At 39.4% G+C, this 26,913-nt stretch overlaps 2 protein-coding genes across 6 annotated transcripts in view; one reads left to right on the top strand and one right to left on the bottom strand.

The window, feature by feature from the left end:
- Nucleotides 1-6,718: 6,718 nt before the first annotated feature.
- On the top strand, nt 6,719-8,317 carry PRAM1 (PML-RARA regulated adaptor molecule 1). Of its 3 annotated transcripts, XR_008917351.1 has the most exons (5): nt 6,719-7,005; nt 7,093-7,622; nt 7,703-7,736; nt 7,863-7,897; nt 8,168-8,317. XR_008917351.1 is itself a non-coding variant. In XM_056822045.1 (4 exons), the coding sequence occupies exons 2-4, from the start codon at nt 7,490-7,492 to the stop codon at nt 8,282-8,284; spliced, it is 399 nt and encodes a 132-aa protein (XP_056678023.1). In that variant the 5' UTR covers nt 6,719-7,005; nt 7,093-7,489; the 3' UTR covers nt 8,285-8,317. The 3 variants fall into 3 exon arrangements, 2 of the variants coding, with proteins under 2 accessions (XP_056678023.1, XP_056678024.1); XM_056822045.1 differs by having other exon boundaries at nt 7,093-7,736; XM_056822046.1 differs by lacking the exon at nt 6,719-7,005 and having other exon boundaries at nt 7,085-7,736.
- A 1,316-nt stretch (nt 8,318-9,633) lies between these two features.
- The window catches only part of HNRNPM (heterogeneous nuclear ribonucleoprotein M), a 41,564-nt gene continuing 24,284 nt past the window's right edge, over nt 9,634-26,913 (bottom strand). The window contains exons 8-17 of one of the 3 annotated variants that reach the window (XM_007489465.3): nt 26,018-26,171; nt 24,509-24,558; nt 22,012-22,072; nt 19,804-19,905; nt 18,097-18,141; nt 17,708-17,788; nt 15,652-15,750; nt 13,573-14,366; nt 12,098-12,149; nt 9,634-10,070 (exon numbers count right to left, since the gene is read on the bottom strand). In XM_007489465.3, the coding sequence (XP_007489527.1) occupies nt 9,907-10,070; nt 12,098-12,149; nt 13,573-14,366; nt 15,652-15,750; nt 17,708-17,788; nt 18,097-18,141; nt 19,804-19,905; nt 22,012-22,072; nt 24,509-24,558; nt 26,018-26,171 (1,602 nt within the window). In that variant the 3' untranslated portion in view covers nt 9,634-9,906. The remainder of the gene's footprint in view (nt 10,071-12,097; nt 12,150-13,572; nt 14,367-15,651; nt 15,751-17,707; nt 17,789-18,096; nt 18,142-19,803; nt 19,906-22,011; nt 22,073-24,508; nt 24,559-26,017; nt 26,172-26,913) is intronic. The other 2 variants (XM_056822043.1, XM_056822044.1) reach the window with 2 other exon arrangements.

Here is a 26,913-nt window from a genome sequence, read left to right on the forward strand (position 1 = left end):
CTCTCTCTCTCTCTCTCTCTCTCTCTCTCGGTCTCTCTCCCTCTCCCTTTCTTGGTCTCTCTCCCTCCTCTCTCTGTCTGTTTCTGTCTCTCTCTGTCTTTCTGTCTCTATCTCTGGTCCCACAAACTCACTTTTAAAAACCTTTTTTTTTAAATTGTATTTTATTGACATATTTTGTTTTTAGATTGCCCAGATTTCCCTCTGTATTTTTCTCCCTTCCTCCTCCCAAAGAGCCATCTCTTATAACAAAGATTTTTTTTTAAAGGAGAGGAAAAAACAAATGAGTCAAACAGATCAATATTACAAAAAAAAATCTGCAGATCTATGCAATGATCCACACCCGTGGAGTCTCTGACCCTGCAAAGGAGGGGGTGGAGGTACCTTCTCATATCTCCTTTGGGGCCAAGTTTGTCCTTTATGATTTCACAACATTCATCTTAGATTGCCTTGTGAAGATTGTTCTTTACATTTCCATCTCTGCAGTCATTTAGACCCTTTGGCTGGCTCCTCTCAAGGACATCGGCACATAGATCCTTCTATACTTCTCTGAATTAATCCTGTTTCTTGCTTCTTCCATCGAAGTCATATTCATGTGCCACAATTTGTCTCACTAGCTCCTAATAGATAGAATTTAATGGTTTCCACTTTGGGGCTGCCACAAGAAGTGTTACTATAAATATTCTCATGCTCCTGGAGGTTTCTCTGTGTCAGTGACCTCCTTGGGGCATATGGATCGACCCAGATGCTCACTGTCTAAAAGACCATTGGACAAGGGGAGGGAACCAGGACACCATCCAGGACTTCTCCTAACGGAATTAGAGAAAGAACAGTGTGTGTGTGTGTGTGTGTGTGTGTGTTTATTGTTCTGTACATGTGTTTATCTGTGCATTCACATATTTCTGCCCATCTGTGCTCGTAAGATAAACAGATTTTGGCTTGTTGATATCAGAAAAAAACATTCTAACAGAATTGTCCAAGAGTCGAAGGGTCTCCTGGGTGCTGTCAAATAGTCATTGCCCCATTGCTGAGTGTCTTCCAGAAGCTGGCTAAGCACTTAGAAGGGACAGATATTGTAGAAAGGATTACAGGTTGGATTATGTCCTCTGAAGTCTAATACATTTCTGAATTCTGAGATTCTGCGATGCTTTGGTCTTACAGGAGAGTCATCAGGACTTTCAGAACCTTAAAGCAAAGTTCCAGGGCCCACAGCCTGGGTTTAGTGAACTACTCAAGAAGCCACCGCTGCCCAAGGGCTCTCAGCTGCCAGGCCCAGGTCGAGCCCATCCTGTTCCTGCGAGCTCCCCCACTGTTAGGGCTCCTGATACTTACCAAAGGAAACCTCCGTGGCAAAGACAAGGAGAAGAAGCCCCGCCTAGCCCTTGGCCCCCTAACCTAGGGAGAGGCTCTCAAGCCAGCCCCAGGACCAGGGAGGTTCCCAGAGACCAGCAACCACCATGGAGAATTGCAGGGAATGCTGGAGAGAAGCCATCCTCATCTCAAACCTCTACCTCCTTGGGTTCCCCAAGGACTCCTAGAAAAGAGCAGGGCCAGGGTGTCCCCCGCAGGAGACTGCTGCCACCTCTGAAGACTCTTGGTCCTCAGCCTCCCAAGCCCCCTCTTCCACCTGGTACCCTGAACTTAGAACAATTCAAGAGGACAAAAACTACCCACACAAGGACTGCAGGTGGGTGTTTGAACCATGTCAAGAAAATTCTGGGAAAGGTACCAGGGGAGGGTGACACTCGGCTCCAATATGACTTGGATCTAGCCGTTCTGTTCGTCTGAGAGACTGATTTGCTCATGGGATTATTAGCTAGGGTTGGGGGCGGATTTCAAACTCGGTTGCTTGCTGTACAATCTTCCTGGTTGTGGAAAAGTGAGGAAAAAAGAAATTTCAAATCTTCACAAATAAGACTATGTAATTTGTATGATGAAATGCACTGGCCTCCACAGGGTGGGTAAATGACCTTCCTGAAAGCCATCAATAATCCTGGTATAACCATCTAGGCAAGAAAACCGTCTTGGACGGGAGGACCCAAGTGACGGCACTTTGCAAGTCAGTATCCTTCTCCAGTCGTTCCTGCCTGGATTCCCCAGTTCCTCCCATCCCACAGTAAGTCTGGGGACTTGGGAAGGATGGGGGGGCGGGAAATTGGGGAACACTGTAGAAAACCCTAATCCCAATTCTCCCCTCAGAAATCAAGAGGAGATCTATGATGACGTGGAATCTATAAGTCATTGCCCACCAAGCCCCAAGAGGAGAGGTGGGTGTTCGTACATTTCAGGAAAGGTGGTGTGGACTTTCCAGTCTAGCTCACTTCTGAGGCCCTTCCCTCCCAGGGATCTCCCTTTTAAAACAAAGAAAACTGATGGCCCAAACTGGGAAGTTACTAGGCCAGAGTCTGGAGGTGAAGTTCCTAGAGGGGGCAGCTTTAGCGCTAGTCATGCTCGAGAGTTCCTCTAATCTAGCTGAGCTAGTTGATGGATGGGGTTAGGGTTAGACCACCAGCCTGTGGTCTAGGGGCAAAAGCGAGGCTAGCAATTTGTAAGTGTTTTAGTTTCAGGGCCCCTTCACACTCCTCAAAATTATTGAAGACTCCCCCTCTAAAGAGCTTTCCTTTATGTGAGTTTTATCTATGGAGAGTTACTGTATTAGAAAGGGAAACTGATAAGTTTTAGGAATATGAGTTCATTTTATAATCATAAACCCATTATACATGGACAAATGTTTTCAACGAAAATAACCATTTTTGAAAACCAAAAAAGCTAGTAGAGTAGCATTGTTTGGCCTGTTTTCAAAATCTCTCTTTAATGTTTGGCTTATAATAGAAGCTCAGTTCTCCTGTTCATTCTGCTGCAGTGTTATTTTGGTTGATGTTAAGAAAATCCAGATTCACATAGTTGGAAAAGGGAGTATTTTAGGAGGATGCAACGTCTTGGAATTATGGAAAGTTTTAACCTAATGGACTTGCATTAAAAAGGTCCCATTTGTCCCCTCATTCCCATGGCCTTTCTTTCAAGATCTCAGACCACTTAGTTATTCAGGGAGTATCTCTCCGAGTTGAGTTCCATTCACCATTTACTGTGTGACCCTGAGTAAGCTGCTTTCCTTTTTGGAGTCCCAGTTCCCTTTGTTGTAAAATGAGTTCAAAGCTGGTCCTCTGACCCGAAATTCCTTTTATCTATGCCATATTGGCTTTTGTAGAGGTCAAAGAAGACAATGAACAAAAGCCATCCTAATGCTTTCTCTAAAGCTCTGGAGAGCCATTTGGAGGTTCCAATATTATCCCTGTGCTCTTGCATCAATTTCCATTTTCTTCCTCACTAGGCCCTGTTGGGTTTGTTGCCTTTAGGGATGTTGTATGTCCCTAGCTTTCCCCATCACACTTGCCCTGCCCCCCAAAGCCCCTTACTTTCTTAGTATTCCTTAGTATTTCTAAGGAGTGGTAAGGATTGGGCAGAGTTAAGTGACTTGCCCAGAGTCACTCAGCTAGAAGTGTCCGAGATCAGATCAGGACTCAGGCCCTTCTGACTCCAGGCCTGGCACTCTATCCACTGTGCTATGTAGCTGCTCCTCTTTACACTTAGGACACATACCCTTCCCCCAGTGACAAGTGGCTCCTCCTTCAACCGTTCATCTGCTCCTTCAGTTCTGTCCAACAGTGAAACAAGCTGCCCTCTACAGCGAGTTTTGATCCCTGAGGGATCAGCCCAGAAGCTGCACCTTGGCTCTCCTTGCCCTTTCTGAGCCGCCTTGACCCTTAAGCAATCCAAAGGAGGGCTGCTTCTGATTGGTTTTCGTCTCTCCTGGCCTTTTCCTGAGGTCCCCAGTGCAGCTTGCGACATCTCATTAGCACACAGTTGACCACAAAAGCTCTGCCTTCCTACCACTGCCTCTCCTGGGTTTCCGGGCAAAGGCTAGGGGATTAAGGATCTCCATCTGCAGGTTTCTCCTTCCAAAAGGGCTGAAATCTTGGTTGGGGCTGCTCCTGTGAGAGGTGGCTGTTTTTCCATATCATATCAGGCTTCATCATTTTTTTAAAACCATCACTTCTTAGACTCAACATTAGGTATTGGTTTCAAGGAAGAAAAGCAGTAAAGGCTAGATAACTGCGGTTGACTTAACCTGGGTCTTGCACCTAGGAAGTGTCCCAGACTGGATTTGAACCCAGGACCTCCCACTCTCTCCACGGAGCCACCTAGTTGCTCCTAGGTCTCATCATTTTTGACCCTAACTCTTCAACTACCTTATGGCCTAGTGAACTCTCTACAATCACACTTACAATGGAGAATTAAAATGGATTTAGTGGGGACAGCTGGGTGGCCCAGTAGATTGAATCAGGCCTAGAGCTGAGAGGTCCTAGTTTCAAATCTGGTCTCAAGACACTGCCTAGCTGTGTGACTCTGGGCAAGTCACTTAACCTCCATCACCTAATCCTTATCACTCTTCTGCCTTGGGACCAAGAAAGAGTATTGATTCAAACATGGAAGATTTAAGGGTTTAATAAAATAAAATGGATGTAGCCCTGGAGAATGAAAAGCAGCTCTGATTCTCATCTTCCATTTGGTCCATCTGGACCCCAGCTCATCTTCTGATGTCATTTCTTTTAGCCTCTTGATATATCTATGGGGTTTTCTTGGCAGATACTGGGTATTGCCATTTCCTTCTCCAGTTAGCCACCTGCCAGCGCTTTCCACTACGACCTGCTTGTTTTAGCATGACAAAGCTCACAGTTTCACTGAGCTACACAAGTCCCTCTGAGGCAATGAGGTAGTGATCCAAGGGGGGCTTCTCTCTATAGGCTCTCATTTCATTTCAGTCAGTCCCAGGAACCTTATTCACTGCCCCATAAATCTCTTCTGGCTTCCCTAAGGCTGCTCTATCAGCAGGGGTTGGACACTTTGAGTCCCTCTGAGCAATAAGGCGGCACATTAGATTGCTGGGCCTGGAGTCAGGAAGATCCAAGTTCAACTCCAACCTTGGACACTTCCCAGATGTGTGACTCTGGGCAAGTCGCTTAACCTGTTTGCCTTAGTTCACTGGAGCAGCAAATGGCAAATCATTCCAGTATCTTTGCAAAAGAAAACCCTAAGATCAGTTTTGGGGTGCTACTTAAGTTCCACAGGGACACGAAGAGTTTGACACCACTGAATAACAGATCTCTGGAACATTCCTTCAACTGTTCTCTCAGAGACAGATTTGAGACCTTTGATCTTTCTTCCTGAGGGACCAATTGTTCATTGCCTATCCATCATTCCAAAATTTAAGTTGCACAAATGAAGAATGGTCTTTGGACCCTGGTCTCTCAGCGATTCTAGCAGTAAAAATGGTCTGACTCATTTTACAAGTTAGTTAAGCCCAGGAAGGTGGAGTGACTTGCCCAAAGGAGCAGTCAGTCCTGGAACCCCAATATTAGACTCTGCCCTTTGCAGTCTACCTTTTTTCTTTTCTACGTTTCTCTGCATCAATCAGTAGTGTTAAGGCTGAGAGAGGGGTGGCATTGGGGTCTGAGCTTGTAGGACTCAGATGTAGTCAGCTTCCAGATCTTGGGGTGGGTAAGCTACCATGAATCTCAGTGCCAATGTTGTTATTTGGCCTCTTAATACTGCCTGTTTATAAAATGGGGTTATTTCATGCACTACCCACTCATGTTTGCTTGCTTACGCTTTGTACTTTCAAAAACTACACAACAGTGATTTATTCTAAGTTAGGTAATAACATTTGTGAAGGGAGAGGAGATAGTCCAGCTTGAGTCCATTTCCTTAGGTCTTTGGTCTCTAGATACCCAAACTATTTCTTGACCCTGAGTAATTCCTTGAGATTAAATTCTCCCATTCTGTTCTGAACCAAGCTTAGCTTCTCACAAAGTGTCTTATAGATCTGAAGTTATACAGGTCCCTGTATAAGAATTCCATCTATGAAGCCACCAAGTGGTCATTTAGAGATCATCTGACAACTACCTGTGTGTGAGCTTTTCTCTTCATAATGCAATTCATTCTACTTTTGGACCTCTCTTGTGTCTCTGCATCTTCCATCCACTGTTGCCTAGTTCTATCTTCCAATGCCAAGGAGAGAGTCTAAGCCATCTTCCAACCATGACAGATGTTCCAATACTTATGGGGAACTGCCAGGTTCCCTGTTTCTTATAATCTAGGTTCTTTCAGGTTCATAGAGGGCAGGGTCTCCAATCTATGGATTTTGGTCATTCTCCATTTCTCCAAATATGGTCCTATCAGAGAAGAGCAGCATGATAGGACTATTGCCTTCTGGTGTCAGACTCAAAATGCAATTTGGTCAGGTCTTTTATTTTTAGGTTTCTGGATCTGGCTTGCTTTATAGATATCCAGTATCTATCGCCAAGCTACATATGTGAACCCTGGGGATTGCCCTTTTCAAGTCATCATCATTCCTTCTTCATTCAGTCATTTCCCCTACATTCTCTCTCCTTATTCATTGCATCTCTCCCTCATGATGCTCTGCCCAGCAGCATTCTGGGGCAGTGTGGATATGAGAAGCAGTGTTATCTACAAACATAGCCATCTTAAAGGATCTTCACCATCTACAGGGAATCTCTCTTCACCTTGTCAACACAGATGTTCCTCCATGTCACATTGTTAAATTTATTGTTCTCCCAATTCAAGTCCAAATTTCAAAACTGAACTCTTTCCTTGCTCCCTGCAGTCAGGAACTTCACTCATACGTGTTTTTACTGTTCTTTAGTCCCAGAACTGACTTTGCCTTTCCTGTGGAAGGCAGAACCTCCCTAGTTGGTTCACAAATGACTGTTATAGCAGGAATTTGTAGATATTATACACTCAAATCTATAGCATTGGGGGTGGGTAAAGAGGAAGATACATTGTGGAGCACCAAGGATTAGGGGGATAGTGAAAACACAGGGTCTATGTTCCCCTTTGCCAGCCCAGCTTTTTGGCTTCCTCAGGAGATGACCTACTGGTTGCAGAGAGAACTCTCAAAGATTTCCAACCACCTGGCATGCAACTATGGTAATTCAGGGTTCAAGTAAGGTCAGGGCTGGAGGGGCAAGGCATCTGTATGCTGTTATAGTTAAGTATGTGATTCTCCTTCTTCAGGAATAGCTGGAAATCCTCAGAAGAGGATAAGGTAGAGGAAATCTCCAAAGCCCTGAAGCCCCTGAAGCAGTGCAAGAAGGAAGAGAAAGCAGAAAGAGAATTCAGAAAGAAATTTAAGGTCAGAAGTAAACATCTCTGCATCCTCCTCCTCTTCTTGGTACAATCTGGCCCAAGTATGAACTGGACCTGGTGGAATTTTAAGGTCTGGGGGATGATGATCAGAATAGCCATAATTGCAGCACACTGGCTTTTTAAAAGACTTCCAGGGGATTCTATAAATATCTGGATGATTAACTGAGGGCAAAAAAAAGTCCCAGATAAGTGACTGAAGCTAGACTACCACACTAAATTACCCTTGTGCCTCTAGTTTGAAGGGGACATTGTGACTTTGACAAGGATGATGATTGACCCCAATGCCAATACCCGTCGTGGGGGTGGTAGAAACTTGGCTATCAGACGTGGGGAGATCCTGGACGTGATCCAGTTCACCAGCCGAGAACAGATTCTATGCCGGGATGTCAGAGGAAAATGTGAGTTGGTTATAGGCTTTAGGTATGGGTGGAACACTTGTCCTTATAACCCCAGCAATCCTAATGTTCCCTTTTTGCAGATGGTTTCATCCCTAGAACAGCTCTGCTTCCCCTGTAAGTGATGAAGTTGAAAACATATGGGCAAAAGTATGGGTGTTGGGAGGGTTAGTCTATCCTCAAGTCTATTTAGAGATGGGCTGGCATTTGTGGACTACTTATGGTTCATTTTCTCTTTGACAGGGAGACAGAAGTATATGATGATGTTAGTTTCTGAGGTAGGTACCTGCTATGCTATATACATCCAAAAGGATTTGTTTCTGATGTGCATTTCCAAGTCATCTGTGGGGGCAGCAGCAGCATAAGAACCCAGAGTTGGGCCAAGTGTTTTATTAGCTCAGCTCTGTTCTCTTGGGACAGCAAGGGAGATCAACAAAAGGACTATTACATCCAATCCGGCCCCCGTCTCTTTAGGGAAACTTAGGAAGAGAAGCAAATAGAACCACTGACCTGCCTGAAAGGCTGTAGAATCTCATTTTCCTTTGCAGAACATCTTTGGAATCCAGGAACTCTCCTCCTCCTCCGTGGTGGGTCCAGAGAAAATTATAAGCTTCTCCTTTATGTATTTACCCCATCAGCCTGTACTGTTCTGTTCTCATGCATGAATACTGACTGTATTAAAATTACCTCTTGAAGTAGCTCTCTGCTTGATTGCTTCCTTTCTTCTGTGTTCCCCATCTCCTGTACCCTCTCCCTCTAGGGAGATGTGGAAGGGAGAGATTTGGGTCAGATGAAAGGGAGAAGAGGATGGGAAAATGAAATGTTTACACTCCAGGGTCATATCTCACTTGCACTTTCTCCTAGTGTAATATAAAATGAAATAGCCAAGTAACATATCTAACTTGGTTTAACAGGAGTTTTTAGAAGCTAAGTTCTGGCTTCATCACATGGGTCAATGGGGATAAGATTGGGGTTATAAACCCTAAATGATCACCCTAGTGCAAGTATCAGTAATATGGACATAAGTCTTGATCAATGACACATGTAAAGCTCAGAAGAATTGTGTGCAGGCTATGGTAGAGGTTTGGGGGGAGGGAGGAGAGAGAAAGAACATGATTTTTATAATCCTGGAAAAATACTCTAAATTAATCAATAAAAAAAAAAAGCTAAGTTCTGAGCTGAACATTGAGTTAAAAAAAGAATGTTGGGATATTCAAAGACACTTGCTTTGGTCTATGAAAAGTGAGAAATGTTGACTTTTTGAAGAATTAGCCCAGGGGGACTAATACAGAAAATACATTGGTTATATAGAGCTGGAGAGAGGTATTCCGGGGAATATAAATATATCTGTAGACATAGTTATCTGTAAACTTAGGCTTGGATATAACATACTGGTCAGGTTGTCATTATTCAGTTGTGTGAACACTTTTGTGATTTCATTTGGTGTTTTCTTGGCAAAAATAATTGGAGTAGATTGCCATTTCCTTCTCCAGTTCATTTGACAGATAAGGAGACTGTGGCAAAGGGGGAGTTCAGTGACTTGTCTAGGGTTTACATAGCTAGGTGTCTGGGGCCAAATCTGAACTCAGGTCTTCTTGACTCCAAGCCTAGCACTCTATCCAATAAGCACCTAGCTGCCTCATAGCACTGGTACAATGTAGGTGCATCTTGAATTAAATTATGGCAAAACAAACAAACCAACCCCCATCAACTCCAAGCTGTTAAATCATGAAAACAGCAGTAGCATCTACTCTACCAATTACGCTGCCCTATTTGTTAGGCACCTTGTTCAACTTTTTTGCCCTTTGTAGCCATTGTTTCTCTGAGAACTAGGGTCTGAGTATGTAAGAGGCAATTGTCTCAAAATCTGATGCCCAAATCCTCAGCACTGACAGTAAAAGTAATGAACTAGATAGACACTATGACAGGGAGAAATGGAAGGTAGGAATCATTCATACTAAACAAAGAGATATTCAGAATATAATAAATACTTCCAACAAACTTCACAACAAGGTTAAGAGGCTTTCAGTAACTGGTATTTATTATCAAAGTCGTAATGTCAACAAGATGCCACAACTACAAAAAAAATTGCATACATTGCAATCTCAATGCAAACAGTCAAATGGAATCCCAGTCATTAAAAAAGTAATTAAAATCACCCCAGAAAGCAACTGAATTTTAACATCTTTATACATCCAGCCAACAAATTAAAATGGTTAACAAGGAAAACAAAATACAAATTTGGAAGTCTGGTATTGATGTTAAAAAAAAAAAGAAAGGCAACTGCTTAAGCATTTCTATCAATTCGCACATCAATCTCTCTGCCACTGAGTTTTATCCCATTCATCATTCGGCAGGCTCTCTCTGCCACCTCTGGGGACTCAAACTTAACCACGCCACAACCCTTGGATTTGCCATTCTCCATCTTGATGTCTGCATACAACACATGGCCTGAACAGAGGAGGAGAAAAGACCAAACTAGATTAAGCCACCAGACAAATGAGAAAGTCCCATGTTCTTAGCTTTCTGGGGGTCAAATACTTCCATATTCATTTCAGTCCAGAACATTTGCTGGATTCTGGGGTCAACAGTTACAGAGAAATAATTCCTTTCAAATTCGACCACAATGACAAATGCTTAAAATATAAATACTAAAATACAACAGTGTTTTTGATAGCTGAGCTGCTGCTGTTCCCCTCCTAATAGGTCTACAGTATTTGTAAACCCATCAAATGAAAGAGATTTTGGGAAATCAGATTTCATCTCAAAGGCTTTGGGATTTTGTCCCTTGACCTAAGTAGGTATACACACGTTTTTACATGTTATTTAATGAATTGCCTAAGGAACTTTGATAGGTCAATCATTACACAGCGCCATCAAATCAACATAAAAGTTGATCTATCTGTAGTTATTAAATATTATCACCATGCATAAATTAAAATCTGATTGGCCATACTAATTTAGTTGAGATTTAAAGGGAAATAGCCTCATTTACCACTGTTATAGATCCTCAGCAAGAAGAATGATTTTATCTGTCATCTTTATTATCGATGATTCCTTTTGAAAAACAAATGTTTCTATTCTGCTGCAAATACCCACACAATCTGACTAACTTAAAAGTCAAGGTCAGATTTAAATGAAGCTCTGACCAATGTCATTTAAATAAAGGTCTACAGCCTAAACAAATATAATCACCTAGGCATAATTAATAGGATCTCGCCCAAATAACAAGATCTGTTTATACATGCCAAGCTCTAAGAAATGGGATTGGGGGGAGGGATGGACTTTTTTCAATTCCCACCAAGAGTGGGAGAAGAGAACCCTGAAGAACCAAGGATTGAGTTTCATCAGAGAAAAGACTTCAGGAACACAAAACCACAGGAGGTATCAAGGTATTCAAAGATATGAAAACTGAGGATGACTGCTGAGACTCAGACTTTGGATTAGTGGTAGGTAAATACAAAAGGAATAGTTAAAAAAGTATTTACTGAAGCAATTTGCAATTTTAAAATGACATAAAAACAAAACATTGGCAAACATAGTTATTGGTACCTGACCTAAAGAATTAGGGAAGTGTTAAAATTTAAATGAAATTATTCAGGATGGGTAGAAAATCCCCACAGGAGAAAGACAGGGGAAAAAAGAGAGCACTTAAGCTTACTTAGGAAAGGCTGGTTGAAAAAGTTTAGAGATGAAAACAAGCAGCCTGATTAAGCAGAAGTAGAAAAAGGACTGAAAGCAGTTGACAGAATTTATTGAGTGTCTACTATGTGCCAATCACTATTCCAAGAGCTGGGGATACAAAGAAAGCCAAGAACTAGAGGTCTTGCAGCTAATGGGAAGGACTTCAAGTAAACAGGAAAGGATGGGCTCAGGGACAAGGAAGCATGGGCAATATTAAAAGATACCCATCAACAATGAAAGGGATGCCAAGCATCTTCTAATGGGCTGTCTGGGGAAGGTACAAAGGCTTCTCTTAAAGTACCTTTAGTTTCACATCTACCAAAGACAAAGTTTGCCCCAAAGTGATGAATCCAATATAAATAATCACTGGTAACTTTCACATGGGGTCAAGCAGGGTTGATGACAACAGAAATCTTCTCCATGCTGCTATCTCTAACTGGGTTCAAAAGGTGTTGAGGGAGAGAGAGGGAGAGAGGGAGGGAGGGAGGGAGATAGGGGGGAGAGACGGGGAGAGACAGAGAGAAAGAAAAGAAGGGATGGCAGCATGCACCAGGCCAACTAGGGCTCCTGGAAGTATGACTAAGGGAATGCTGACTGAATGGAGAGAAAAACTAGTTTATACCAAGTGGCAAGGCTGTTCTAACATGCAAGAAAATCCCAACTACCATGAACCTTTTGGCAAAGGTGGATAGTGGCAGACCTCACTGTTTTCCCTCAAAACAAATAACTCCACCCCCCAAATCTCAGGCTTCCACAGTCTGGAAGCATGCTTATAAATATCTTAAAACACTTACCACATTCATTGAATTTGTCTTTTAGCATTTTCCATGTAAAGTCAAAAGGGAGCTGAAGGGGGAAAAAAAACACATCACCACACTGTCAATTAAGAGATTATTGCTGTATAGTAAGCAAAAAATGTTATCAAGAAAACCAGCACTATTATTTCTGAAGTTAAAAAGTACTGCTTATTATAGAGAAGCTGATATAGTACTGATTTCAAAGCTAAGAAATTCTTCAACTATTTAACATTCCTTTACTATTAGTTCCATGAAAGGAGGGAGATTTCTAAGATTGTAACATGGAAGCTTTCCATAGCAATGATAGGGAGAGGTTCCCACTCATTGGATGTCCTTAAGCTTTTCTACTGATCATTTGTCACATATGAGATGCATTAGACAGTCAACAAAATGCCCTCCAACTCTAGAATCATGAAATTCTGTTTTACTAATTCAAAAGTATTGCTAAGAAAAGGGGGAAGGTCTCATTCCCTGTCCCTTTTTGTGGGTGATTAATGAAGAAAGAATAGAACATACTGCTGCTCAGACTGGGGTTTTGGTGGTTATTTTTTTAAACCATTGAAAGCAGCTAGCTCCACAAACTGGTTATAAGCCTGGCTACAGTCACATGGGAGGGCAAAACACAAGACGGCTACTACTATTGCTTTTTGTTAGCCTCCTATGGTGCTGGGTGCCCATAGATCTGACAGAGGGTTGAGAGCTGATGTTCTAGCAAGGACTAGAGGGACTTTCTGGATTCTAAAGTACCAGGTTACTTTGGGAACAGGCTAGAAACAAAGCAAGAGAAGAGCCCTCAGTCCTCATCTAGTTAATGTGAAGGTTTACTAGAATAATTTTTAAAACAAAAATGGCAGTCCCATGTACACCAAAATACGTATTTTTTATAATAGCCAAGAATTAGGGACAAAGCCATATTCCAAAGAATGCATGGGAAAAACTTCTATGAAATTTGCTGATACAAAGTTAAGGGAACAGGAAAAGATTACACACTAACAATGTAAAGGGAGAAAATATCAAAACGGAAATTTAGAAAATCATCCATACCACTGAAATTCTATGGTCTCAGTATTATTTTTTTAAACTAAAGATTCTGTAACACCCCCCCCCCCCCCCGCATAATGTATATCTAGAGAAGACACTTCAAAAGTTATGGAATTGCAGAATTTCATTTGATCTGCAGGTATGATTATGCATTCTGGTATAATAGAGAAGGCAAGATTTTATGAACTTAACTATCATTAATATCATTTTAATGATCAGTTGGTCCCACATGCACATATATAAATATAAAAAATAAATATGAATAAAAGTAAATTTGACCTATTGTAAAATGTTCAGATGCAACACACATTACTAAATTGAGCTATCTTGGCTAGCCTTTTGATTACGCAATACTGATTATGGAAAGTTTCCTGGGGTTTTGGACGTTGAAAAAACAAGGAAGAGTGAAAATAAAAAGGGTGTAGACTTACATTTCTCACAAATATCTGGCAGGCTTTTCGAGCAACCCCAGGCACATGGCCACCAGCACCTCCAAAAGATCCTGCAAAACTGCCTCCAAAGTTTCCCCTATCCATTTCCATAGCTCTGTCAAAACTACCTCCCATGGCAAGTCCCATGCGCTCCATTCCTGAACCTAGGGCTGGTCCCATAGTGGGACCCATTCTTTCTATGTTATTGGCTCCCATACGGTCCAATCCCATGCGCTCTATGTTATTGGCTCCCATACGGTCCAATCCCATGCGCTCCATGTTATTGGCACCCATACGGTCCAAGCCAGTAGACATTCGATCCATAACTGGGCCCATGCGATCTATGCCAGTTCCCATGCCAGCAGGCACCATACGATCCATACTTAGACCCATGCGATCCATGGTGGTACCCATGCGATCCACACCTGATCCCATCCTCTCTATAGTTGAGCCAACCCTATCTATAGGAGCAGCCATTCTCTCAATACCAAAACCCATGCCAGCTCCCATTCGTTCTACACCCGAACCTATCCTATCCATGGTTTGGCCCATTCTCTCGATGCTTGTTGTCATGTGGTCTATGCCAAGAGGACCCATTCGTTCTATTCCTGACCCCATTCTCTCTACAGTAGACCCCATACGATCCATGACGAGGCCCATTCTCTCCATCTCAGACCCTACTCTATCCATTCCATGGCCTAGGCCAGAACCCATTCTTTCCATCCCAGCACCACCTATGCGATCAATCCCAGGCCCCATCCTCTCGATTCCTGGAACACTGCCACCACCACCACCTAAAACAGGAAAATACAGAGGCAAGTATTAGGGACTTTGAAGTGGCCAATGGAGGAATACTATTAACTGGCGTAAAAGGAAACTTTCATAAAACTGTGACTTCCTTGGAAAAGGCATGTAGGAAGGGAGGAGGAAAGGAGGAGAAAATGCTCAATAATTCCAAATCTCTCCATAACTAAGAAAGTCAAACCAAAATACTCTTCAGTTTATCAAATAAACTCTTCAGACCTCTGCTTATGTTAAGAGAATCAATGTTACTCTGCTAGTCCTAAGCATTTTTTACCAAGCTGGAAACACAATTGTAAGAAAAACAATGTATCTAATATATATGGGGTTTTCTTGGCAAAAACACTAGGTTAATTTGCTATTTTTTCCAGCAGCTCATTTTGCAGAAGAGAAACTGAGGCTACGGGGTTAAGTGAACTGCCCATGTCATATAGCTAAATAAACAAGTGTCTGAAGTGAGATTTAACTAGAGAAGATGAATCTTCCTGACTATGGGGGCTAGGCACTATTCATTGTACAAACCTATATTTTAGAACAATTCTTCCCCCCACACCCATAGCCAATTCGTGACCATAACTAAATAATCAGATGTTGGTGGGGAGTCCAAAAGACAGGAAAATTTGGTTTAATAACAAGTCATGTATTGTTTCTCTGCCTATGAGCTCACATATCCAAAAGCAGGTCATTCAACCAACTAGAGTTACATAGAAATGTTTACAAGGCAATGGCTCTCCAAATCAATTAGAAATATGGGAATTAAGAATGCCCAGCTTTATTTTAGCTTTTTTAGATCAAAAATTCAATATCCTATTAGTAATAAAAGGACAGTTTAAACTTTCCCCTGAGATCTTGGAAGTGCCATCTAGTTTTAACGTACTTTACCAAGTGGCAATTCCAAGATACCAATGAAAATTTATAGAAGTATAGGGAACAAAACACTAAGTCACATAAGGAGTCATACGTTTGTTGTTTTTAACCCATATCTTCTTAGAATCAATACTAAGTATTGGTTCCAAGGCAGACATGGGGTAAAGATTAGGCATTGGGGTTAAATGACTTGCCAAGGGTCACATAGCTAGGCAATGTCTATGGTTGCATGTGAACCCAGGACTGCTTGCCTCTCAACCACTGAGCTACCTAGCTGTCACTATGTTTTGAAAACATGTTAGAGAAGGAAAAAAACAACAAACATATCATACATAATAATTCTAAGATACTCAACTCCGCACACTTTCTCCTCCAAGACTCATACTATTATGCTGGATTCAAATGGCTTACCCATTCCCCTGCCAAGAGGTTCTCCAAAACTCCGAGCCATTCCCATCTCATTCCGTGCAAAGTCTCTCTCAAATCCTCCACCCATTCCTCGCTCCATCTCTGTGGAAAGAATTACCTTGGGGGTTACAAAATTCTCAGCCTGTTTGAGCTATTCCCCAAAGAACCAACTACCACAAAGATGAAACGGTTATTTCTTCCACAGGCAATTCTCTTTCTCATTTCTTGAATAGTTTTCTTCAGAAAGGCTCATAACACTTTATGAGCACCTCTCCAAAGTATATGAATTCTGTTATTTGTCCACTACTCCAAAGGTAGTGAATTCATTTCAAAGGGGAATTCATTTTAATTGCCATCTAGTCAGTAACTCAAAGGACAGTACAAGACAACCCCAATCATCTGACAATGTTCAATGGCCTACTAGAAGGTTGGCATAACAGAGATCAGGGATCTCAAGGGCCATTTCCTACTTCCTTGATATGGGACCATTTTCTCTTCTCAGAACCTCACTTTCCTCATTTATAAAATGAGAATAACCATGCATTTTCCTACTTCTTAGAAGGATGGTTCAAGGATCAATGGAAACAATGTATATAAAGCACTCTTGACTTGATACACTACCATCCAAAAAGTCAAGTTATACTGGCTCTTACAAAGAACTGAATTTTTACACTATTTACATTATTTCCTCTCCAAAGAAGCAGGTCATTCACTCTAAAACCAAGAAAACTTTTTAGCTGACAGAAAGGTTGGCATTAGAATACCGCTCACAATAAGATTTGTCCTACAGCTCTGTGCTCTTGAAATCAGGCTGATTTTATCAGCTGGCCATTCTCTCAACATTTCCTTAACCATTTCATCTTCCACTTAAAAACTTTTCTCAGTTATCTACCTATGGGTGAAGTCTAAAGTCACTAAACAGGAATTATATACATCAATTACAGCTATGTTACAACATTAAGTAACATGCATTTTCAACACATTTATAATAAACCATATTGAAAAGGTTCAATATTTGGCATTTATTCTGCAGACATGCATACTCTGATTTTAATTCTCTATGCCTTCATTGGCCAACAAAGATACTAATAAATCACGTCTCCCTCTTTCTTTAGAGAATTAATTCAATGGTGGCAGCTAGCCTTTCTAAAGTACTTTACAGACACCATCTCATTTAATCTCAAGAACCAGTAGGCACGCAAACTTTATCTCCATTTTAGAGATGGGGAAATTGAGGATCAGTGAAGGCAAGAAGTTTTGTTAGGTCACACAACTAATGAACATCAGAGTTTAGAGCAGGTCTTAGGATTCCAAACCTAGTTCTAGCCATCTTGTATGTCTAGATGAGTTCCAAGTTCCCTGTCAGCTCTTAAAAGTCTGACTAAAAAAAAAAAAAGCCAAATACTGAAACAAGAATGTCATTAGTGGGAATCTCCTATTCCCAAATATACTTTTCAAAACCTTTACACCACTGATATAGTTAACCATGGTTTAATTGGTTATCATGGAATAATCATGTTTTAGGAAAAAGTAATGATTCACAACATATCTGAATGAAAATGTAATTTTGTTGTAAAAACCAAAACAAAAAAATCTTTACATTATGGGTTTGTTCATATTTCTCTTCTCCACATAAAACTTTACATAAATATTTTAAATCCATTGCACTCATATTTAAATTTGAGAATATTTTGAAAAAAAAAAAAACTTTAAAACTATTTACTGTTTAGTGGAAAATTAAATCATTGAGGCATTTTTGGTGTTCATCAAAGCTTTATAAATTGGTTGGGAAATTCCTGATAAAATAGCACACCACTGTTAAGCCTGAAAAACCAAAGAAGCATCTAAAACAAATGTACATTGCATCTCCTGATTCTTTTTTGGCAAATCTAGAACACATCTATACTTAGAAAGCCTTTGTTGGTTTAGCGGCAGAGTGGAAGTGGAAATTGGTTTTACTAATAGTTTTGGGGGGGAAAATACTGCTTTGCACCAAGCTGGGTCTTCCATCTCAAAACAGAAGACTCGAGTCTAAATACTATAGCAACCAGATCCTCACCACTCATTCGGCCCATGTTCATGCCAGATCCAAACCGACCCATGTTTTCCATGCCGCCACCACCAAAGGGGCCCTCCATGCCTGAAATTAAAATGAAACCTTTAATCTCACTGCTAGGGAGCCATTGACACTAATTGGGGAAAACGGCACTTTTCATATGCTTCCAGCTGGGAATTGACCAGCACAGTGTTTGTGCCTTTGGAAACAAGCATATTACCTACCGTACTGGTTCTCATACCAGAGGGTATAAGGGGGCCTTGCTGAACTAATATCAGGGGCAAAGGTAGTTCCTAGACTCAAATTCAAAAATTCACAGAGGGTGCTAAGAATGAGCTAGGGAGGGAAGATAAAAGATCACACAAATACTGGTTATAGTAAGAATTTCTTACCTCCCATTTTGTTTATTCCAAATCCCATGCCTTCCATTCCCATTCCTTAAAAAGAAAAATTCAATGCAAACAAACTCTATCAAAAATAGTAAATGATGCTTCTTAGATGAACAGTAACAATGTAACAAAAAGTGAAAAGCTATTCTCAATAGCACCTCACATTTGTATAATGCCTTTTGTTACAAAGTACTTTCACATTTAAATCTTCAACAAGGCACAAGTGAAATAAACAGTTTTATAAGAAAAAAAAAATTGAGGCTCAGAGACTATTAAGTGACTAGGATTAAGACTATACAGAAGTCTTCTCTCTGACCAAGTCTAGTGCTCATTGTACAACACACCACAAAATATTGCTCCATTAAATGGATAATCCATTAAATGGAGAAAACATCATTCAGCCCATTACTCTATTTAGCCCCTTTGGTTCTTCTTAAACCCTAATTCTGCAATCTAACATATTGACCATCCCTCCCACCTTCCATATATTGTTACTTAGGTCTTCACACAAAGAACTAACTGTTAAGGTCATAAGCACAGGAGCTTCTACATCTCCTTCAGGGAAAAACTAGAAAATTCAAAATGCACAGAAATTCTCAATTATGATGATACCAGAAACATGCAGGACATAGTTATGTCCATTTAATACAACTTTTCTCATGGCTTATAAAAGCAAATTATTTTTTCTAATAGGAAATAAGAAAATGAGGAAGACCAAAAAAGTCTTTAAAAAACTAAACTATTTCTCCCAAATATTGTTAATATCTCAATTATCTGACATGAGGGAATAGGTTTGCAAAAACCAATGAAAATATTTCACATTTTCCAGATAACTAATTAAAGCGTATTCATTTTAAGAACCATTAAATTTTTTCTAAACTCAATAAAAAAAAAATCTTACAATGTGTCACATACTTTCCTTTCTTTTTAAAAGCAGAGTATACTAAGCATAACTAACCATATTTCCTTGATAAAATAATTACGACCATCAAGGCTCAGAACTATTGATATTCATAGTTGTTTGTTCCAACACTAAAGGGTCTCCAGAGGCTGCTACCCCTCTTTCAAGTTTACTCTCTTTTACTCACTCACATTTTTTGATTTTCCAACCCCCACTTTGTAGATAGGAATCATTTCTTGTCTTAAGGTGTGTGCCTACTTTTAAGGGAAGGCTTTAACATGAAAATAAAAATCAACCAAATGGTTCATGTACACATCACCAAAAAGATTTGACGAAAAAAATTTACTAGTCTTTTACAAACTTGTTTTGTTAGCAACAAATCTCTGATAACAAGGAAACTATAGGGGAAAGATCAAGACATGGAATCCAGGGCTGGCTTGCTATCACTGTTCTGACCTGAATGTACCTCCTCTCTGAATCAGCTTCTTTATCTGCCAAATGGAAGAAATAACTAAGTAACCAATTCCACAAGGAAAAGACCAATTTTATCTTTTGTATTTCTCTTTGGCAGGCATCACAATCACATATTTAAAGCACACCAGTGCTTTAAACAAATATTTTAAATCAGCTTACCTACCTATTTTAAAGATTATTTTAAGAATAACAATTAAAATATGAAATCACTAAAAAATAATTTTCTATAACATCACACATTAGTCAATATATTTACTTTCACTATCCTCCAGATGAAATCTTGCTTCTTTTCAAAATTAAGCAGTAGAACAGAATACAGTGAACTCTGCCCTTACCTGCAGGTCCTATGTTGCCCATTCCTATGCCTTTGTTTAGATGATTGGCATCAATGGGTTGTCCACCTGGTCCTAGCCCCATGCCAATGCCACCAAGTCCATCTAGAGAGAAGAGAGCAAGGTCACAAGAATGGATTTTCATATATAAGAAGGCACCAGGAACAAGTCCAATTTGTTATTCAAATATCTATAATATCAGCCACACTTGCTAAAGTACAAGTCTTCAACACACAATATATTTATAGGCATATGTTGTGGAAGATTCTTCAAAATTTCCTTTTCTTTCCTTTAGAATAGTAAAGTGACTATTCTAGAACTATAAATTACGTAAATGTATATAAACTATATTTTACTGACAACCACTTCCTTTTCCATTCTGATATGGAACCAGGGAGTGACTGAACTATAATTACATATTAGGAAAAGCATTAAGCAATTTACTTGTGGTCCAGGAGAACTGCTCATGTCATATAGCTAAATAAACAAGTGTCTGAAGCTAGATTTAACTCGAGAAGATGAATCCTGCCACTTCTGTGAGAAGAAGGGCCACAAAATGATGGAATGTAGAACCTTTCTTAAGATGATCGGAAGAAATACGCAGTTTAATAACAACTTTAGAAATAATAACTATGGAAATGATAATGCTCATAGAAACCAGAATCTTAGAAATTATAATAATGATTAATAACGACAATGCTCAAAATGAAGAAAATTATAATACCCAACAACAATATATAAGAAATGGTGCTCGTCCAAAAAATAGTCGAGGTGCCCTTCAGGGGGGTGCCCAAGGAACATCCCAAACACAATGAAGGTGTCTGGGGCACAGGAATCAGAGGATACAACCTTTGATTTTCTGGACCCTGATGTCCTACTACCCGTTATCCCTATCCACTGCCCTCCCTATACTAATGAACCCCATGTTACCTTAAAGGTGGTTAACACTTATAACCCAAAGAGTTAAAAAACTTGCCCCTAGAATGGTGTCTGTAGGACCCCTAGAGGTACAACATTCCTTTCTTTTGATGCCTGACTCCCCTTTAAATTTACTGGGGAGAAACCTTCTATGCAAACTCAGAGCCACAATAACTTGCTCCCCAGATGGTTCCTTAACATTGGAAGTACCAGAGGAATCTTTAAATTTACTCCCAGTATTTCTCTCGGAGAACCAGGAGGCAAAAGAGCCTCCCACTTTTGAAATACCTAAGGATATACTGGAGTCTCTTTGGGCCACATCTTCTTCCGATATAGGCTTACTCAAATCTGCTGTTCCTGTGCAGATAAAAACTAAATCTAGCTCACCTCCTTCCATTCCTCAGTATCCCTTCTTGGTTGCCATACTACCCAGGCCATTATCCTCTCTTCAACTCAAATCAAGAGATAATGTAATAAATGTCTATATCTCAGGAATACTTTGTTTTTATGAGTTGACCTAGGAAGTTAGTCATTAGTCATAAAATCTAAAGAGTTGGGAAGGCCACACAAATGAACAATGCACTAAGAATTACCCATACTGGTTGATTAATACCACTCACAGTCAATGTCCACACAGAGTAATTACAAAGCAATTCTTTTCCTGAAGCAGTTACTTGGAAAGTAATTTTTGAGTACAACTAAACCAGAATACACTTACAGTTTAGTTGGCTTAAGGTTTCTATATAGCTAAGACACTGTTGGGCTATAGGACAATCCAGTGTTGTGCTATGTTTTACACAGTATTCTAGTTGAAATCAAGCTAAAATAGACTAATAGGGGGGAAAACATTCTAGAAGAAGAAATATTCATGGAAAGATCCATCCTGCAAGTTAATCTAATCCCTAGCAGCCTAGCTGCTTCTATTATTCTTAATCAAGTGGCACAGAATTGATCTCTATGGTTATGTGGTCCCAAATCACACAGGTCTTTAGATTTAAGTCAACACCTGGAAACGGACCTGGGGTGGCACATAAACAGTCAATGAAAACAGGAGAGCACAGGAATAATGGGTTTCCTGGGACCAATATCCTATTATCAAGTTAAAAACCACATCTGTACCAGCTGAGGTAGAGAATGAGTCAGCTTCTATATTAACACACGCTTTCCAGAAGGTCACATCTCTCCTTGCCCCTTCCTCCATCAGTCATAACCAGAAGGGATAGATTAGTGGATTTTTTCATTCTCTAGATATATACAAAATAAACAAGAGCCACAGAATTGAATGTTACTTACGAGGGAGTTGCTGGGGGCGCTCAGGAGGGAAAAAGTCACCCTTTGGTAAGGCCCTTTCATCCTGAAAAATGAAAATAGCTATCAATCTCATTGATAGGTGAGAACAGATTATCAAACTAACCCAAACTAATTATTTTGCACAAGTTTATTGAATGCAACAATAACAAATACATTTTTACTCTGAAACCAGGTTGTTTTAGGAGCACAGGAAACCATCTTCTGATTGGAATTATCTTAAATGTGTCAATTTGTAAAATCCTAAATCCAAAGAAAGGCTTTCTGGAGAAAGGCATCAAAGAGAAACAGATAGGAGTAAAACAAACAAACCCAAAGGTGGTCCACCATGACTAGATTTTTGACTGGGAGCTCCTGTAGTTTTTGCAGCAAGAGACAGTAGAATTTAAATGGAGCACAGAGTCCTTGCCAGATACAGCTTTTTTTGTAAGGCTGGTAAAGCCATGTTTTGGAAAGTATTGCTTTCTTAGATGGTCAATCCTCATGTAGTCATGCCAATAGCATAGAATTAAAAAGACAGCAGATAAAAAAAATTTTAATCTTGAAAGCACTTTCTGAGTTTTTAACTTGGGCAAATATAAAAGTGAATTTGTATGGCTTGATGAGAGGCACTCCAAATAAGAGCTGGGGGAGGCCAGAAATGCTCAGTGAAGGGAGGAAATCCAAGATTATGAATTGTTCAGATTGGGGGCAGCTGGGTAGCTCAGTGGATTGAGAGCTAGGTCTAGAGATGGGAAGTCCTAGGTTCAAATCTAGCCTCAGACACATCCCAGCTGTGTGACCCTGGGCAAGTCACTTGACCTCCTAGCCCTTACCACTCTTCTGCCTTGGAACCAGTACACAGTATTGACTCCAAGATGGAAGGTAAGGGTTAAAAAAAAAAATTGTTCAGATTGTTCAAACAATCTACTATTATGCATATATCAAGCAATTAACAACTATTACATTTTGTTAGGGAGGATTATTTCAATAAGAATCAATACTAGCTATTTTTTTTTTAAAGTCAACCCATACCTTTCCATCTTAGAATCTACACTAAGTATTGGTTCCAAGGAAGAGTATTAAGGGCTAGGCAATGGAGGTTAAGTGACTTGCCCAAGGTCACACTGCTAGGAGTGTCTGAAGACATATTGAACCCAGGACCTCCAACCTTTGGGCCTAACTCTCATTCCCACTGAATACCTAGCTGCCCCTCTAGCTAGCTTATTTAAATTAGGTGACTTACTGTTTTCTCTTCTTATGAAATTTTTAAAAGGTCAATCTGGTCTATTCATCTAAACTATCTCAACAGTTGGCATTTATGAAAACCAAAAAATAAAATGAATGTTTATCATGATGCTCATGAATCATAATTTGAATTTAAGACTCAATCATATTTGAAATATTAGTGTTATATACTTATGGTAACCCAAACCATTAATTTCTTCAACATAAACAGTAACTATCTATATACCACCCTATTTCCTACCTTTAAGAGATAACAGAAAGTTTTTAAAAACAGAAGATTTTTAAAAAGGTTTTTAAAAAATCAATGTCACAAGTTCAAACAGTTCTTAGTGTGCAATGCTACTAGTTATTTCTTTATAAATTATCCCAATTATCTATATTACTCAATTAGACAGTAACATAATCAGGGAAAATAAGAACTGGATGATGTTGATTGTTAATGATTTAATGTCAGGGGATTTCAGTTGAATATCCCAGGCACATTCAATATTTTAAAATTAGTAGCTAAAACAAAGTTGGGAGACATACTCAATATATGTTTTAACAGTCAGAATCAAAAAAGATTTTGATATGCTTAAGTATTGGGCAGAATCAAATAGAAATGACACTGAATAAGAATGGAAAAGTCTTACACTTTGGTACAAATTAGCTCAACTCCACAAATGAAAAATAGGAGGGAAATGGATAGTTGCGTTGTTCTGAAAAGGATCTAGGATTTTTTTAGTGGACTCCAAACAAGAATGCAAATCTTGGTCTGAAGGGACCTTGCTTCTAGGAAGATAGAAGGGTGAGATCCACCATACCTTGTCACCATTAAGACCTTATCCAGAGTACTGTTTTATTCAGGGTATTAGAATGGCAAAAAGCTTTAAATTCATGTGATAAAAGGATCATGTGAAGAAAAAGGGCATATTTTAGCTTAGAGAGAAGAAAACATAAAGACATGATAGCTATCTTCAAGTAGGGACTCTCATGTGAAGGAAAGACTATTCTACTTGGTCCCAGTGGGCAAAACCAGGAGCACTGGGGTGTACATTGCAGATAAGCAGCATTTAGGCTTGATATAAGAAAAATTTCCCAACAATGAGAGTGGTCCAAAAGTTAAACAAACTGTCTTGGAGATCTTTATATTGTGCTAAATGATGAGTCAGGTATATTATAGAAGGATTTCTTTCAGATTTTGAGTTAGATCAGATGTCTGCTGTGGTCCCAATTCTCTAATTTCATGATTCTGTAATTCTTCTGTCAAACTTACCATCTTCACATGCATTGGTCTGTCAAAGAGCAGCTGGCCATTGAACATCGCTGATATATTAGTTAAGTTAAAATAAGTTATTTGCCATTTTCAAATCAGAGATCTCAAACTAATAAAGAAACCCATGTGATTTATTTTCAAGTATGTTCAAGCTCATTGTAAACCCCATCACAACACTGTTTTCATAATCTAACTTTTCTTCTTTTCAGTTTTCTTCACCAAACCAACTGTTTCTCTCTAACCATGACACTAAGGGGTCATGGCAAGGTAAAACTGGGACTGATCTACACACAAAAATATGGAAAGGAACACAATCCGATGATTAAGCTGTGGTGGTACATTAATATAAATAATATAATAATAAACATGGACAAGTATGAAGAATGTAAAATAATCTAAAACTAAAACATAATAGAATGCATGTTAAATATAATAATATAAAACCAAACTTAAAAGAATCCTGGACACATCTAGTTATTAAAGAATTATGATACTTAAGTATTGAAATTTATTAATTATAGCTACTAAAAAGCAAGTTTAGTATTTATTGATGTTGTTTTAGCATCTAATTTTTTTTATAGCACATCAAACACACTGAAATGAAGGAATATAAGGCCTATCCAATCTGCAATGGATCCTATTATGTACAATAATAATGCTGATCACAAATCAACATTTATGTAAGCAATTTCAAGTTTTATAAAGCACATGTCATTTTATTCTTGCAGCAACAACTCTGGGAAGTCCTGGTGCTAACAGGTTTTATCTTGACTTTACAAGTGAGAAAATAAGCTTGGGGGAAACCAAGGGACCAGTTCATGGTCAACCAAATAGTAACAAGTGTCAGTAGTTTCAAACCTTGATTCTTTCCTCAACTAAACTTAGCAGTCTTTCCACCATGCTGTACCGAGTTTCTATGCAACATTAGAACATTTCCTATGGGAAAAGTAGAGATGCAATATCCTTAGTAAAAATTGATTGGTATTAGAAATTTCAGTGTTATTGGCAACAATGGAGACATCATACAAAAAAAGATAGGACTGAAGGTCCAGAAGAAGTTAGGATATACTGAAAGAAATTGAGAATAGGTTTTTCTACAAATCAGTCCAATGGATCATACTGTCAAAACAACAGTGTTTTTTAAATCTCTTTTTTTTATGACCCCCCCACATTTCTCCATAAATGTAGGGGAGCATCAGAATGGTGCACTGAAAATAACAGACTTTTTGGATATGTTAGCATCATTTTCTGGGAAGAGTTAGGATACATTAATGCAAGCAATGAATAAAAATATAGAGAAAACTGTGGGAAGAAATAAGATCATAAAAAACAGGCTCATTATTTTGTTATAACCCTCCTCAGACAGTCTGTTTTACCCCAACGTACTTTTAAATTCCACACTACTCTTTCCTATATCCCAAGTAAAATGATATAGTATAACTGTTCCTTCCCTCCCGAAAAACCTGCTTTAATCACTAGGAAGGTACCGATACAGATCAAAAAGGATACATATAGCCTGAACTGCTTCAATTGACTGTTCAAAAGTAACAGTGCCGATTCCACGACTTTTCCCATCTTTATCTTCAAGAATATCTGCTCTAACCACTACGCCAGCCATACAGAATACTTCTTTCAGTTTCTTCCAGCCAACTTTATAATCCAGCTGAAAAGGAATGGACTCTATATCATGGGACATTTTATAAGCAATTTTTTACTGAATAACAGGATACAATAACTTATTGAAAAGCCATGTGTTAGGAAATGAGACAGGCTAAGATGACCGCAATGTAATTTTTGAAAAATGGAAATGCCAGATAGCATGCAACACTTCAACACACGATCACAATTTTTGGAAGTTGCCTTATACATCCATTGCTATAAAATGCACTTTCTGAATTTCAGATACAATGATTTTTAAGTTACATGCAGACCTGGCCTGCTGTTCTTCTTTGCCATTCATTATTTGCTTGCCTGGGATTCAAATTATACAAAATTAAATTTCCTAAGATTAAATGCAAGAATACAGAACCTTTGTACCACCCATTTAAAAATATATTTTATTAAATATTTCCCAATTAACTACACATAATAATTATTTTTAACATTAATTTTTTTAAAAACCTGAGTTGCAAATTCTCTCTGGCCCCTTAAGAAGGCAAACAATACAACAATGATCATGTGTTAAGTTGTTCAAAACATTTTCCTAACTAGCTATGTGTAACTCTTGCTTCATTTTTTTTTTAATTAGGTCATGGGACCTATGTGTGACCTAAGACCTACACAAAATATTATCAAGAAACATTACCCTAGGCTAGGGGGCAGCTGGATGGCTCAGTGGACTGAAAGCCAGGCCTAGAAATGAAAGGTCAAATCTGGTCTCAGATACTTCCTAGCTGTGTGACTCT

Source organism: Monodelphis domestica, chromosome 3, assembly GCF_027887165.1.
Source record: "Monodelphis domestica isolate mMonDom1 chromosome 3, mMonDom1.pri, whole genome shotgun sequence".
Classification (NCBI taxonomy): Eukaryota; Metazoa; Chordata; class Mammalia; order Didelphimorphia; family Didelphidae; genus Monodelphis; species Monodelphis domestica.

Coding starts and splice junctions, on each gene's coding strand:
- PRAM1 (XM_056822045.1), top strand. CDS start 7,490: ATGATGATTGACCCCAATGCCAATACCCGTCGTGGGGGTGGTAGAAAC. Junction 7,737..7,862: donor AGAACAGCTCTGCTTCCCCT/GTAAGTGATGAA, acceptor TCTCTTTGACAG/GGAGACAGAAGTATATGATG. Junction 7,898..8,167: donor TGATGATGTTAGTTTCTGAG/GTAGGTACCTGC, acceptor TTTCCTTTGCAG/AACATCTTTGGAATCCAGGA.